The 16938-nt window shown below is 41.1% G+C and overlaps 1 protein-coding gene across 13 annotated transcripts in view; it reads right to left on the bottom strand.

The window, feature by feature from the left end:
* RAPGEF2 (Rap guanine nucleotide exchange factor 2) overlaps positions 1 to 16938 on the bottom strand; it is a 302566-nt gene that overhangs the window by 161226 nt on the left and 124402 nt on the right. For all 13 annotated transcript variants that reach the window (XM_089777952.1, XM_089777951.1, XM_089777944.1 and 10 more), the window contains exon 4: positions 12620 to 12703. In XM_089777952.1, coding sequence (XP_089634078.1) covers positions 12620 to 12703 — 84 coding nt within the window. The remainder of the gene's footprint in view (positions 1 to 12619; positions 12704 to 16938) is intronic.

The following is a 16938-nucleotide window of genomic DNA, read 5'->3' on the forward strand; positions in this document are numbered from 1 at the left end:
CTGCAAATGGTTGTACTTCTGATAGCAATCATATATTTCACTATAATTACATATGCAGTATAAAAAGATAATATATGCCATTTAACACTGATCCACTGTGCTAAAAGTAAATTTGACTCTTTACTCTTTCTGCTGCCTAACCCCAGGATTATAGAACGGGATATGGTAAAATGAGGATATCTGTTCCACATCCTACATTCCTGCACTGGACATAGATTGTCCAGATTCTAGGAACTGTCCTTGATATTCAAACCAATTACTCTACCGGTTTGATGTACAAGTTCCTTGAACTTAAGTGATCCAGCCACAGTTGTCTAACTATATTGAATCCTTTTATAGGACATGAATTCTGACAACATCTTTGATGGTGGTCTCACATATTAAAAAACGTGATGTATGCATAGCCAGTACAAAATTAGCTATCCAAATTGACAAATACACTGTGACAAAATACTACAGTGACAAGCGTCAGAGAAATACCTATAAAACATCTATCAATGAGGACAAAATGAAGGCCCAGAGGCCCACAGTAGTAAAGCTGGCTTTTTAAGCTTTTGTACTCAGTTTTATCCAACAAAAACATTTTCAATAAGCTCTCTCAAAAACCGTGTCAAAAGAGTCAATAAATGTAAATGGGGAAAGGGGGATTCAAGACATTTTGGGGAAAGGATGTAAAAAAAAATCAAGCTTATTATCCCACCCTTAAAAACAGAGTCACTTATGTACCTCCAGCCTTGGAGACTGCATATATTTCTCTATTAAATGATGCTGATTTGCATCATTTACTGTTCTTGTTAAAAAAAAATCCCCGAAAACACAGTGTTTGCCAAGTAATACTTTCTTAATTTCTCACAATTTCATAATGAGGCCAACTAGGAACTTAATATGTCATTCTTAATGGTATTTTCAGTGAATCTACAACTACCCTCCCACCCTGCAGGGTGATTAGTAAAGAATGAAAAATTTCACTTTTTTGTGGCTCAAATGGTGATTCATGCACAACAGCATTTCAATAGCTTGCAAAGAAGGCAGTTAAATATTGTAAAGCAATACCAGCTGTGCTCCTTCACCATAACAATGCACACATTTAATGGTACATGAAACTTTTACAATAGGAAAAGGTTTTCCAAAATACGGAGCCTTTTAAAAGATTCAGTAATACAAAAAAAATCTAAAATCTGCTCAGTGAAATGCATACATTTCCAGAGGCAAAGATAAGTATTCTTCTATTACCTAATACTAAAAGAATGTGTGCTGCCTTACTCATCAATGCATTCTTGATTTTCATTCAAATTATAACTTACCTTAAAAGGTAGAAAAGTAAACCATTACTTCATTAGACCTTGGAAAAATACTTTAGAATCTAAAACTACTTGATTTTTGTCATCTCTACACCAATAAAAAGAACAGCTACATAAAAAATCTTCAGGAAATAAAATCACCTAATCGACTGATTGTAAACAAGACAGACTTTGTGGTGGCAAGAATGCAACTTTGTATACAAACTGGAAGAAAAACACACAAGGTAAGAGCTTTGTTTACTTATTATACCAGAAAAAACGAGTTACATCTAACATAGTACAGTTTTTACTTGAGGTCAGAAATCTCTCTCTTGGAATAGGTTTTTTAACATAACCGTGAGGTAATTTTTCTGAATAGAGTAGAAAATTAAACAAATACTTATCTTTTCCTGCCACTCTTATCCCTCATCTTCTGAAGTATTTTTGCTGTCTCTTATGGATAGGAACTTTCAGTTTTCAACCACCGAATTTGGCCTGACATCACCCTCTTGCCTAATTTTCAAGTTTTAGGAAAGCAACACATTCCACAACTCACCGCTTACTTACTACATATCTGAATTACCTGCAAGAGTAACTCGCAGCAGAAAGGAGCAGTCAGTGCATTAAGGCTATGGTGATCATATTTTCTGAACCAAAATTAGCGACATGTTAGCCATGCCCCCATCCTCCATTAGCTACGCCCCCTGCCACACGAAATCCCACCGCTGGAGATAGAACTCCTGGTCATGTGTCCATCTTAACCCCTGAAATCAAGTGTGTCATGTGACCCCTCTAAGAACTCCTCCCACCATCCTCCACCAATAGGGATAGGTTCAGCCCCCACAGGATCCCCCCCCCCCCAAACTAGCCTGCAACTGCATTAACCCAACTTGCATTGCATTAACTTGGGGGGATAAGCTGGAGGAAGTATTCCCTCGAAGATTTTCCAAATGTGAGCGGAGTGAGTTTTGTCTTGAGCAACCAGTATTGAGTTCATATCCGCTTGTTCGGATGTGTGTCACTGTGGCACCCAAGTTACTAATGAATATCTTATAAACCTCTCCCTTTTCCCCTCTGCTGACATATCTCCCATCCTCCGTTGGTGTTTGCTGCTCCCCTCCCCTGCCCCTCCTCTGCTCTCCTGGCTCCAGCCCTTCTTTCTTCCCTCAGCCCTTTGGGGACATGCACCCCTCCCCATCCTGACTCCTGTACCAGCCCTTCTCTTCCCCTTGTGCCCACTCCTCCTCTAGCCCACTCCGATCATCTGGAGCTACTCCTCTCCATCCCCTCTCCTAACACCTCCCTCTACCCACCTGCCCTGCCTCTCTCCTCTGCCCTGTGTCACCTGTCCGTCCCCTCCACGTGTCTGCCCTTCTGCTTTGCCCCCACAATCCCCTGGCACCTGCACCTTCTCTAACCCCTGCACCTTTCAGGTGCCTCCACCTTCCCTCACTGCCCCTGCTCTCCTTGCCCACTTTCATCCTGGTGCTCATCTCCTCACCACCCTCTGCCCCAGTTCTCCTCATGCTCCTCTGTGCCCTCACACATGACTTGCTCCATCCCCTGCCATCCTCATGACCATCCCTCCTTTCAACCTCTTTTCTCCTGGCACCCACTCCTCCCCTCTCCTCTTCCTCCCTCTTGCCCTCAGTGTCCCTCCCTTCTCCTCTCCCAGCCCCCATTGATACCTTCTCTCTCCTCCCCCCTCCTGCCCTTTTCCTTGTTGTCTCCTCTTGGCTCTCTAGCATTTGTCTCTCCTTCACTTTGCCTCTTGGTGCCTTCCCCTTTGTTCTACTACCCTGCCCCCCAATTCCTCAGCACAAGCCCCTTTCTCTCCTCACCCACCTCCCCCTTAGTTCTCCCCGTATCTTCCCTCACCTTCAGCCTTCCAGCTTGCAGGGGCTGGAGCTGGGGCGTCCTAACTGGAATGGGCCTTGTGCAGCTGCCACTTGACTCCAGCTGGAGCTGGGGCTGCCAGTGGGGACCGGGACAGCAGTACTGCAAATAGCACCGTGGTCCCAGCTCTAGCTGGAATCAAGCAGCAGCTGTATGAGAAGCACTCTTGGACCTCACCACAGCAATTGCTGTACAAAAAGCAAGTGGAGGAGGCGGCGGTGCAGCCAGATTGGCCCATATGTGGAAGAGGCATGTGGAGGGAAAGGGCAGGATGGGGCCAGGCAAGAGCTTGCAGGGTGGCAACGTGCACCGCACTGGAGCTCGGAGAATGCTCCAGGCTCCAGCTTCCAACCCAACCCTGGAAGTGGCCCTACTGCCGCTGGCAAAGCACCTAGGGACCACCTACATGGCCTACATAGGGGAGGGAGGCGTTGCACTAGTGTCTGCGAGGCTGTCCCAGAGCGGTGCCATTTCTAGCCAGATCCGGCAAAGCTTTCTGGGACATTTCCCTAGTTGATAAAGACTCCGAGACACAGCATTTAAATTTGGGACTGTCCAGCATTTAAATTTGGGAAAAAATGGGACATATGGTCAGGGTAATTAAGGCAGAAAGCAGGCACTGAATCATATCTATGAAAAAAAAATCCATAGATTTTTTTGCTTTCTAAAATGAACAATATCGTACTAACTACAGGATAGGATGTGAGGAGCTGACCATCAGCATGTTTGCCAAAGTTTCACTATTGCACTTAGAAATTGTCATTAATAAGTATACAGTTAAGATAGAATGAATTACATTCCTATCAGCAACAGAGAACATCTGTGTGGACTCCCCTGCACTTTTCATCCAAAGACCTCAAAGTATTTATTAAACCCCAAATGCTTCATGTTGTCTCAAAGAAGTACTGTATGCAAAGGATGGTTAAATAACAGCAAAAAAGAAATTAAGAGCCTTGACTATACCACTGATTTCTGTTCCTGTCAATGTAACAGCAATTCCAATCTCCTGATTCCACATATACTTTTCTTGTAGATGTAGATTACAATTTTTCTAAAATATCTTCAACTAAAAATGAAATAAGCATATAGTTTTAATTATTCCAAGTAACTTTTAACCAGAATCTAGTAATTTAATGAAAAAAATGCTTAACTACCATTCTCTGAAGCACTAACACTTGATTTTCATAAGAATTGTGTGCTTGAAAATTAGTGCTGTGAAACTAGATTCTCCTCTGCATCTCTCCAGTTAATAAATAATAATAATAAATTATTATTATGGAAATATTCTAAGAAAAGAATAAGAGTAAGTCTAATTAGTGTCTTCCTTATTTCGCTCTCACAACATTCACATATTTATAATAAAAGAAGCCAAAAATTCAAGTATATGTTGAGCATTTCATGCTCACTACAGGCAGTCCCCGAGTTACATGTCGGATCCGTACTTACGAACAGGGCTTTTCTCGCCCCGAAGGACACGGGCGGCGGGACTGCCCAGACGCGCCGCAGTCCCGCCGCCCACGTCCTCCGGAGCGAGAAAAGCTGCTCCGCATCTCCCTGGTCTGCTGGGGGGTCCTCTGCGGCTTTGCTCCGCATCTCCCTGGTCTGCTCCCCCCCCCCCCCCCCCCCCAGCAGACCAGGGAGGACCCGGGCGGCGGGACCACGGCACATTTCGGTCCCACCGCCCGTGTCTCCATGGTCTGCTGGGGAGGGGAGGGGGGGGCGCAGCTAGTGTGCCTCCCCTCCTCCCCTCCCCCCAGCAGACCAGGCTTTTCTCGCAGACGTCTGTGGTAGAGCAGCTGGGGCACTGCCGGTTGGTCCCGCAGCGCCGCTCCTCGGCGCTACTGGACCAACCCGGCAGCACCCCAGCTGCTCTGCCCCAGGCGTCCCCAAGTCAGCCGCTGCTGAAACTGACCAGCGGCTGACTACAGGAAGCCCGAGGCAGAGTTGCTCTGCCCCGGGCTTCCTGGAATCAGCCACTGATCAGTTTCAGCAGCAGCTGACTTGGGGACACCTGGGGTAGAGCAGCTGGGGTGCTGCCGGGTTGGTCCCTGCAGCTCTGAGGTGCGGCGCTGCGGGGACCTACCCGGCAGCGCCTCAGCTGCTCTGTCCCAGGTGTCGAGATTCAGCTGCTGTTGAAACTGATCAGCGGCTGATTCCAGGAAGCCCGGGGCAGAGCAACTCTGCTTCGGGCTTTCTGTAGTTAGCCGCTGGTCAGTTTCAGCAGCGGCTGAATCTGGACGCCAGTTCTGACTTAAGTACAAATTCGACTTAAGTACAAACCTACAATCCCTATCTTGTACGTAACCCAGGGACTGCCTGTACTCGATATCCAAAAGAGCGAGATAATTATCCAGAAACCATGTTTCCTGCTTGTTATACTGGTCCTTATTGCTCGTTATTACATTGCTATAACAGACTGCAACTTCTGAGTCACTTTCAGTAGACTATTAAAAAGAAAATTTACAGATATCCCTTGTTTATGACTTCTAGAAATTAAATTTGTCTAACCTGCACTAGTCTTCATTAGCTTTCAAGAAGCAGCCCTGCTGCTATCTACACAAACCCATTCTCTGCAGCATTTCCCATTTTTTCCTCCCCCCACTCTTTCTGAACCTTAATTCATGCCTCTATGCTGCATGCACAGAGGAACAACATTCTTTTTAGTGATTAATTTCCTGCTTGGGTAACTCAACCACTTCTTCTCCCTGTAGATATGTGTTCTGTGTATCATATAGGGCTAGGCAGTGCTTCTACATACAAACTTTATGACCTCAGCCACTACCAAACCACTGCTTTTTATCAATTTCTACTAATTTATTCATTATCCTCTGACCATACAATAGTAAATATGAGTTTTGGAGTATCTGATCTCTTAAAAATCCCAAGGTCAAATCTTGTCATATGATCAACAAATTTACTCTTGCCACTAAAGCATGACAGACGTAAACTCCTAAACAAAAGAGTCTGATTTCTGCCATGCTAACTTCCAAAATAAACGTAGAAATTTAAGCCAGCAACTTTAGTGACCTCTGGTTGAAACCAAGGAGATTGTTTCCAACCTGTCCCTCAGGTGCTGTTTGTGGGTGGAATTGATTCAGTGCAGTTTCTCCTTTCCCTACTGTTTTCTTCAACTGATGCCACATCTTCACTGCATTTCTTTTAAGGGTACTTTTTTAACCTAGGAATGACGCACACCTTTTTATTCTAGGTTAGACCTATCCTGGTCTACACTGCTAAAAAAGAACTGTTTTTAACTTGGGCGTAACCCAAGCTATGTTTAAACAGTGTGCCTTTTAGCTACACAGATGTGCCATCACAAGCTGTAAGATAATATGTTGCTACTCTGTCAGCAGGAGAGGGGTTCCCTTTTTTGGTGGGAGAACATTTCCCAATGACAAAGTTCTGTCTACACTGGCACTTTTCAGCAGTAAAACTCTTGTCCATCAGGGATTTCCCCACGCATGCACGCACTTCCCCCAAGCAATAAAAGATGAAAGTTCAGTGGAGACATTGATGCACATGAGCTCACCAGGCACTGTAGTTTTACCGCATGGTATGCTTACCACAGTCAGCCCCAGGTGCAGATATAGGACAGACCTTGATGAGTTTCTCACTATAAATCTGAAGTGTCTGATCTTCAATAATACTACTTTTTTTTTTTTTTTTAATCTTGGGACAGTTCATGCACATTTGTTACACACACTTTTTTTTAAGCAGTGAACACAAGGCTTTAGAGAAGAACACTAACAGTTAAAAATCCTACTATAGTCCAAAATTATGTTTTAATGCATTAGCTAGTTGAGGTGAATCTAGAAGAAAAAATGCAGCATTTTAACAGGGAGACAGCCCTCACTGAGGAGCACCAGAATGTTATGTGGGTAAATGGATTTGATACTGTTAGATTATGCCCCTAGTCTACGGAAAGAATTTGTGCGTCTATCTGTTTGCCCGTCCATGAGTCCGTTAAATAACTCCTCCTAAACGGTATGAGCTAGGCCCACCAAATTTTTATGCAGCTTCCTCTTATCATAACTTAAAACAATGTAAGGGTTTGGAAGGGTTTGGTTGTAACAACAATAGGATGTGCCTGGAATTCAATTGTTTCACACAAAACGGAAAAGGAAGGGTCTGGCAGAATGAACAGCTATACTCTCGAATGACCATGAGGAGCAGCACAGGAACAGAGGGGGGACCAGGACAGCTATAATCCTATTGGGCCGGCAGGGGTAGAGAAAGGGACAGCTATCTACTATATATTTCAGAGAGCTGGGAGACATGTACCCCTCCCCGATCTGTGTCCGCTGCAGTGGCCATGGACAGGCACTTTTCACCTGGCCCCAAGAGAAAAAGAGATTGTAAGGCCATAAGGGTTTGTTATGATCATAAAGTCAGACATCCAGCATAACACAAACCAAAGATTTGCCCCTAAGTAACACGTTTTATTAGAGCATATCTTTTACAATATTCGGGTAGGATTCAGCATCAGAAGGAAAAACACACACAGAATGGGCTTTAATATATACAGTAAAAGCCCAGTATGGGTCTTGGGTAATATTCTGCTCATGAACCCATGCTGCACTGTCCTCACTGCTATTGCTACTTGCATTTGTTAGATTCAAAGTAGATCGGGTAGGCTCGCCCAGGCTCATCCTTGCACTGCTTTGTAGTGTGGACATAATCAAGAACTGACTGATGCCCTGAAGCATATGAATTTCTCTTGTAAAGAATCGTATCAAATGAAAATGCCTATTTTTATCCAAATAACATTCTTAATCATTTTTTTAATCCTACTAAACTTTGGGCACTAATATAGTTTAGAAGTGATTTTCCCAGGTTAACTCTACATCATGTTTTTAAAAGGTATTTTCTTTTGTATCGATTATATTCAAGACACCTTTCATTTTTATCCATCATTGAATGTCCTTTTGGTTTTTCAATTACAATAATAGTTAACCTGGAAAGTTGTAAAACTCTTAAATCTACAGATGAAGTGCTCTATAAGTCTACATATTGTTTCTGCAAATCTATGGCAGACCATGGTCATTTCTCTACAGACTTCAAAACCAGTAGGTAACCTTGGAAACTATTCAAGCATCCGTGTCACACAACAGTGGTTTTTATGGCTGTTTCAAGTACTCTAAGAAGAGTCTTATTTTATCGCAGTCTTAGTGATTTGTTAAAAAATGAATTAATCGTCTACATCTAGAAAGTAGTAGTTAGAGCAACAACAAAATTCCCACTTGAACAAGTAACTAAATACTGTAGCTGAGACTATAGCATACTAGAAGTCATCTACCCTCATCAGAATAAAATTGAGAAAGCAAGCTGTTAAGGTGCACTAAATAATTTAAGTCTTATTAAAAAGGGGGAAATTTTACACTACAGCAAACACAGAAAACATTTATAGAAAAAAAATTGACCTGAATTACTGGAAATATTTCTGTTCTAATAAAAGCATTGATTCAAACAACCCATTTTCTGCCTGATCTTGAAATAAGAACATGACTTCTCTGCATGATAACAGTGTTACCATGGAAATATTGTGATGTCACAAAATAAGCTTTAGGAGAACTTACTGAAGGACAAATAGTAGTAGGAAAATATTACCTGAGAAGACAACCTCATCTGAACACGCATTCAGACAAACATACATTGAAACCTTTCCCCTCACTGTTTAAAAATTCTCTGCCACAGGAACATATTTCAATTCAAAGTTATATATTCAACTATTTTTAAAATCCTTTCCTCATTTAATAATTCGGAAGATAGAAATAAAAAGTGATCAATTTTTTTTCAAAACAAAGATTAAAATGACTAGGGACACAAAATTTCAATTAATTGGCTAATCAAACAGTTGATGCAATTTGCATAAAAAAAGAGAGGCGTTGAGCAGTGGTGGCTTTCCTGCTCTGCCTCCTAATTAGTGCAGCATTTTGTAGAGAGAGGTGCTTGATCCTGGTCTCCAGTTCAACACCTGGATTGACTTCTACTACTTGCTTTTGCAATCAAGTCTACTTACAGGACTCTCTCTTAGCTGTCACAGATGCAACTGGTATCCCTCCCACGTCCCCCCATAAAAACAGGAGACAAATCCTAAATCCTAAATCATTTTTTCAAATTTTGTTTACTCATGACCCTTTTTGAAGAAAATTGTTGATGCCCAACATAATTATATCTTTTAACTAGAGTGTGGGCTCTAGGGTGGGGCCAGAAATGAGGAGTTTGAGGTACAAGAAGGGGCTCAGGCTTGGGGCACCGAGTTGGGCACAAGCTTAATTCCAGCAACTCACTTTCTGCAGAGAAGTGGGGATTCTAAGGCTGGCTTCCTGCCTGTCCACACTGTGCCACAGAAGCAGCCAATAACGGGACTGAGTCATAGGCAGATGTGCGCAAGTGGCTCTGCGCACTGCTCTCACACATACAGCACCATCCTCCTTAGCTCCCATTGGCCAGGAATCAGACAACGGGAGTGTGGAGCTGGTGCTTAAGGGGAGGGAAGTGCGTGGAACCCTGTGGCTCCCGGCCCAGGAGCTAGATCCACTGCTGGCAAATTTGGGGTGCAGTGCAGTGCATGATGCCAAGACAGGCAGGAAGCTTGTCTGAGCAACTGCCACTAGTCATCTGGTCACACTATAGCAAAGCGATCCAGTGCCTGGCACTTCAAGACCAAATATGAGTCGCGACCTGTATTTTGAAAACCACTGCTCTAAATTATCCCACATCTCCTTTTCAAGAAGTTAAAGCCATGATGGCCTACTCCAAGTGAGCTGCAGGGTAGGATACATTGCAGGCCGGGAGAATGGCTCAGCTTTCTGCCCCGTCGCTCTCTAGGAGCAGCTGCTGCCGCTCCTGCCTGGAAGCGTTCCAGCAGGAGCGGCAGCAACTGCTCCTAGAGAACAATTGAACAGCTGATGTTGCTCTGCCGGGGACGCTTTGTCCCGGCAGGAGCGGCATCAGCTGTTCCGTTGCTCTCTACAGTAGAGTCCGTATCATCCGACATATTCGGTAATCTGACCATGTGTCGGTCCCATTTAGGTCAGATGATAGGGACTCTACTGTACTTGGATTGCGTATGTTTATGTTATCAGGGCCTTACTGCTGCCATTTTCTCTAAACACCATTGTCTCCATCTGTATTTCACTTACCCAGTACCATCAGCATGCCTGTGATTATACAACATGAGTAATCTCTGCTCCCAAAAAGACTAGAGTCAGTTTTACAGACAATGAAATTTAGATGGCTAAAGGTAAATCTCCAAACAGTGACAATGATCCTTTTTTAAAATCTCTTTTACTGGGTTATTATTAATGGCTTCCTAGGCAGACAAGTGTTTCATAGAAGCAGCAAAACGGGATAGAATTTCAACTGGCCCAAAAAGAGATGGTCTTGTTCCAACCATAACAGTTTCCAACTTACTGTTTAGATTCCACTTTCTTTTATTTTTAATGGAGAGGTTTGTGAAGCTTTGCTTTCAGGAACCCTATTGTCTTTTCCTACCAATTCCAAAATCACAACTTGAGATTAAATCTCTCTCAGGGTGAAGAATCCAAAGTGGCTTCGGGTTTGCTAACTGATCTTGCATCTCTAGATGGGATTCAATAATAGGTTGACATACTTAGACAGCTTCTGAAGTGTGTACTTTCTGTAACTTTCCATGACCTTGCTTGTTGGACCAACAGCACAGCTCTCCATTCCCTCATTTAGTCAATATTATCCCTCCATGTGGGTGGATAGCCCTTCCATGTTTTACTTCTGTATAACTTTGCTGCTGTTATTCTCCCTTCCCAAAGGTCAATCAATGTGCAATTTTTTACACAGAGCTCACTTTGTTGTTCCTTTTGGGCAAATGCTGGCTAGTAGCTAGTCAGTTTCACTCAGATTCTGATCTTATCAGAATCGCTATGAAAGGACAATAAGTTTGATAATTAATACAACTGAAGTCCTCCTTTCAGTACTGAGCAAGTAATCTCTCAATGCTGGTTGCTGCAAGTAAAAATTAATTTTTACAATCCCAAACTAAAATTTAAAATCCTTATATTTAAATTAACCTATACTTTAACCAACTTCTTCTTAACCCATTTCATTACCTAGTTACTTTCTCAGTTGTACAAAAAGATAATTAGTTTCCTTTCTGTAATATTAATTTATCATAATGGAGGTACCTATACATCTAGGAATAATATCCAGACAAACTAGTTATGCCTACATATGAAAAACTGTCCCCAGTTTAACAAGTTTTTGCTTCAAAATCGTTAAACCTTGTGTTACCGGTAATCACTATAATGTTCCTTTTATTGCTCTCATAGGAAAGAAAACGTTATTCCAGGCTGTCTTTCTTTAAACGAAACATATTTTAAAGTGCCTTAGTATCATTTCATGTTCTTTTTATTCATATCTAGCACAGATGTGTTATATTTTACAAAAGCAACAACAGCAAAATTGTGACATGCTGAAATTAAAAACTTATCCATGTAATCTATGAAGTGCCTAAAAACAAAATAAAATGGGTGTCCTGAAAAGTGTCTCAAAATATTTCTGAAACTGATATCAGAGGTTATTCAGAATCATTTTGCTCAATTTAAACAATTATATTTCCTCTTGTAAAATAACTGCTCTATTAGCAGTCTAATTTTAGATCCCCTTCAAAAACTTCACAACAACTGCCTACACGATGATTCCAGACAAACCCAAATCTATGACAAATACAAGAAATTAGCCAAGTAATATTGTTAAGATAGAAGGACAATAGAATTTTATATTTCAAATGTAAAATAAGTTTCGTTACTAAAATCATCATATTATCAAAACAAGATAATCACAACCTTAACCTCTACATTTTTGCTGTACGCCTTCTCCTATGTTTGTCTCCCACACTATAAAGTGCTAGGAGCTGTGACTTTCCCTCTGTTTGGCACAGTGTCTAATGGACTATGGTGCTACCAGAAATAAAGATTTCAACTATCATTGACTCAAAAAGTTTCTAAGTCTGTTATTTCAGTGGACACAATGTTTACTAAGTGTCAGTTCAATCTAAAATAAGGTGGGTTTTTTTTAATACTTACAGCCTTTCTATGCCACTTTTCATGTTAGACTATAAGCTCTTCAAGCTAAGGACTGCATCTGTGTTTCTGCTCAACTTATGCCTAGAACAACAGGTCTCCTAATTCCAGCTGTGGCCTTTGTGTGTACCACCACCAAAATATTTTTTTTCTGTTTTCAAACGTGTTAATTTTGTGCATTTATCAGTACTTTGAAGTATGGTCAAATTCCCTCTCTATGTGGGTCTTTCACACAAACAGAACAGACACATTTAGAAAATGAGAAAACTGGAAAAAAAATGACAAGAAACACTAATGGTTTAGCCTGACTACTTTCTTTAAAATGGAACAGAATTCCATCTCAAGGTGTTCCTTTAAAATATACAGATGCTGAAATAGACATACCTGCTCCTTGGAAGAAACATAGACTCTTTGATGAATACTGACCCAGATAGAAGGATATACCAACAGGTGCCAATATCATCAGGGCTAGAATAAAGAGGAGAAAATTATGAGAAGCATAACTTAGATAGAAATTGCAAAAATCTGTTATGAAAAGCGTCTCAAAACCGTAAGTCTAAAACACATAGCAAACTATAAAAGAAAATTACTGTTTAATCATTTGCATCAAAATTTCTTAAACAATTCTAATTTCCCCTAAAAACACATCACCAAAACACCTTGAATTACTTAATAGTAAGTTTTAAGTTATGACAGTCACCTATGTGGTATCAGTTGGCCACAGTACACAACCACAGTAGCCCAATAAAATGAAGCTGAACTGAATCAGTCTTTAAGCATTTCCTGACTCTGTTGTTTGCTAATTAATTGTTCTTATCGGCCCCGTTTGACTATCTATCTTTAGGAAAGACTCAGCTTTCCCTTGATATATATTTTTACCCACTGCCTTTTCTTGTCCCCTCCCTCCCAATTTTCCTTTCTTCCACGCCCCCTCCCATCTCCCTTATTTATTTTGGTCCTAGACATCCAACACTCCGGTCAGCTGAAGAAGTAGGCTATGCCCACGAAAGCTCATGATACTATCTACATGTTTTGTTAGTCTACAAAGTGCTACCTGACTATTTGTTGTTTTTTTGGATTATAAAAGATCAAACACAGAATCAAGCTTATGCTTTGTATTCTGCAGAATCACGTACCTCCTTGTTGAAGGACAGAACACCTTGCCTTCAACATGAGCTCCTTCCCCATTTCTGGACTGTTCTTCATGCCCACCCCCTTATCCAAAAAGATTTACTCATTTCATGGCTCCATCTTGCCAACCCAGAGTGCAGACACAGAACTCACATTTCAAGAGCACCTTCGCCCATTTGTCAGCCCACCCACACCAAACATTTGTGGGCTCCCTGTATGTATGTGGTGCTACTTTATGCTGCTGTTCTATGCTTCTTCCTAGCACAAGGGAGGGGGCAGCAGGGAAAGGCATCTTATTTTTTTGGCCATCAGGACAAGTGACAGTGATTAGCTACTAGCCAGAAAGGAGGAACAGGTTGCAATTTGCTTCCCTCAGTCAGACCTAGCTTATATCTCAGCTGGTCCAGACAGCCCTCCTTTCTGTTCAACATAACCATCCCTTCAGAACCTCCAAGAAACAAATATGTCTGTGACATCTACACGGGGAATTAAACTACTTTCAAAAGGTTTACAGGGAATAACCACATTGGAACAGCAAGTTGTTTGTGACACCTTAATTGGTGTAGGCTAGGCTGTGATTTTTCATTCTTTGCTTCTGCAGGTTTTACAACTCCTACTGCTTGTTGCCCAGATGTTCAGTAATAGTTCACCCTTGCTTGAATCCAGTCAATAAATGTACATAACATTTTCATCAAAAATCAAAATTACTGGGGCACATTCTTAAGAATGTAGAATTAATCATTCTATAGCACTTCCTACTTCATTATTTTAATTACAAGCCTCAAGTTTTTAGCAACAATTAGCTTGTTAAAACTTCAAGCAAGCCTAGCCCACGTATCTTTTAACAAAAGGTGACAGCATAGTTATTAAAATCCAATATTTAAGCTAAGTAAGCTATTTACAGCTAGCTGCACATCTCATTTTTAAAAGCAAAGCTGCAAGTACATTAAGTGACAATGTCCTCAAAAGCAAATGCCAAGATATCATAGTGATGAGTGCTGTAGAAATGCATGTAGTCATTTTTAAAGGGAAAGGATGATGAGAGAGACAAAAAAAGCATCAGAAAAATGGCTGGAAATGACTAAAAGCATATTAACCTTCATACTTAGGAATGTAATTTCCTTTCAGCTCTTCTCTCAACGTATAGCCATAATAGAAATAAGTCACTTTTAACAGATTTTAAAATGTAACTGTTTGCCATGAAGAGACATCACGTACATGGATGAACAACAAATAGATCACAACCTCATTTTCCTCAGCAACCAAGTATAGAACAATTGTAGCCAAAACAGTTTTCTAATATTCTAACCAAACGTGCCACACCAATGTATTACTGGACACAATAACTTCTCCTGAAGGACAAATTCCTAATGGGAGCCAAAGAAGAGCATCCTCACAAGGCATACGAACAGAATGTAGGATGTCTGTCAATGGCCAACATGTTGTGCAAGGGGGATTTATTTAAATCATTGACTTAAATCTCGATTTAAAACCACTAAAAAAAATGACTGATTTCAATCAAGTTTCTCACTGATACTTCTTCACATTTCTTCAAACAATGGTGCAAATCTGATCACTAAAACATATTAATTTACAGCCCAGCACAGCATTTTACAACATCTAAGGTGGTATACTATGTGTGTTTTTTAGACAACTTGATTTTTATTAATTTAGGTAATAACAACAGGAGATTCCCAAACCTGCACCGTCCTTTGTGGGAGATGAATCTAAGGAACTGTCCTGGATTGAAGTGTCATTAGAGGAGGTTTTGGAACAAACAGAAAAACTTAACGTTAACAAATCACTGGGACCAGATGGCATTCACCCAAGGGTTCTAAAAAACTCAAATGGGAAATGAAGAACTGTTAACTGTGGTTCGTAATCTATCCTTTAAATCGACTTCCATACCTACTTACTGAAAGATAGCTAACGTGACCCCAATATTTAAATTACAGACTGGTAAGTCTAATGTCGGTACCGGGCAAATTAGTCGAAACAATAGTTAAGAATAAAATTGTTAGGCACAAAGAATAATTTGTTGGGCAAAAGTCAACATGGTTTCTGTAAAGGGAAATCATGTCTTACTAATCTGTTAGAGTTCTTTGAAGGGGTTAACAAACATGTGGACAAGGAGAATCCAGTAGATATAGTATTTTTAGATTTTCAGAAAGCCTTTGACAAAGTTCCTCACCAAAGGCTCTTGTGTGAACTACATTGTCATGAGGTAAGAGGGAAGGTTCCTTCATGGACTGGTTAAAAGACAGGAAACAAAGGGTAGGAATAAATGGTAAATTTTCAGAATGGAGAGGGGTAACTAGTGCTGTCCCCCGAAGGTCAGTTCTAGGACCAATCCTATTCAACTTATTCATAAAAGACCTAGAGAAAGGGGCAAGCAGTGAGGTAGTAAAGTTTGTGGATGACACTAAACTGTTCAAGACAGTCAAGACAGAAGCAGACTGTGAAGAACTTCAAAAAGATCTCACAAAACTAAGTGACTGGGCAACAAAATGGCAAATGAAATTTAATGTGGATAAGTGTAAAGGAATGCACGTTGGAAAAAATAACCCCAACTATACATATAGTATTATGGGGGATAATTTTGCTATGACAAATCACGAAAGAGATTTTGGAATTATCGTGGATAGTTTTCTGAAAACGTCCACTCAGTGTGCTGCGGCAATCAAAAAGGCAAATAGAATGTTAGGAATTATTAAGAAAGGGATAGAAAGTAAGACACAGGATATCTTACTGCCCCTGTATACAACTATGGTACACCCACATCTTGAGTACTGTGTACAGATGTGGTCTCCTCACCTCAAAAAAGATATTTTGGCCTTGGAAAGGGTTCAGAAAAGGGCAACTAAAATGATTAGGGGTTTGGAACGGGTCCCATATGAGTAGAGACTAAAGCGACTGAGACTTCAGTTTGGAAAAGAGGAGACAGAGAGGGGATATGATAGAGGTATATAAAATCATGAGTGGTGTGGAGAGGGTGAATAAAGAAAAGTTATTCATTAGTCCCCATAATATAAGGACTAGAGGACATCAAATGAAATTAATGGGTAGCGGGTTTAAAATTAATAAGCGAAAGTTCTTCTTCACACAGCGCATAGTCAACCTGTGGAACTCCTTGCCAGAGGAGGCTGCGAAGGCTAGAACTATAACAGAGTTTAAAGAGAAGCTAGATAAATTCATGGAGGTTAGGTCCATAAAAGACTATTAGCCAGGGGGTAGGAATGGTGTCCCTGGCCTCTGTTTGCCAGAGGCTGGAGATGGATGGCACGAGACAAATTGCTTGATCACTGTCTTCGGTCCACTCCCTCTGGGGCACCTGGTGCTGGCCACTGTCGGCAGACAGGCTACTGGGCTAGATGGACCTTCAGTCTGACCCAGTACGGCCATTCATATGTTCTTATGTTCTAGTACACAATACTCATTGCCTGTATCAAGCTGCAGATGTAGTAGCAATACCTTAAGATTGATAAGAACTATATCATACACAGAAACACAGTAACGCTTATATTTTATTAAACTAAATCTTAAATGTTACATAAATGTTTCACATTTGCAAT

The sequence above is a fragment of the Pelodiscus sinensis genome, chromosome 4 (genome assembly GCF_052426305.1).
Source record: "Pelodiscus sinensis isolate ZL-2025 chromosome 4, ASM5242630v1, whole genome shotgun sequence".
NCBI classification, from domain to species: domain Eukaryota; kingdom Metazoa; phylum Chordata; order Testudines; family Trionychidae; genus Pelodiscus; species Pelodiscus sinensis.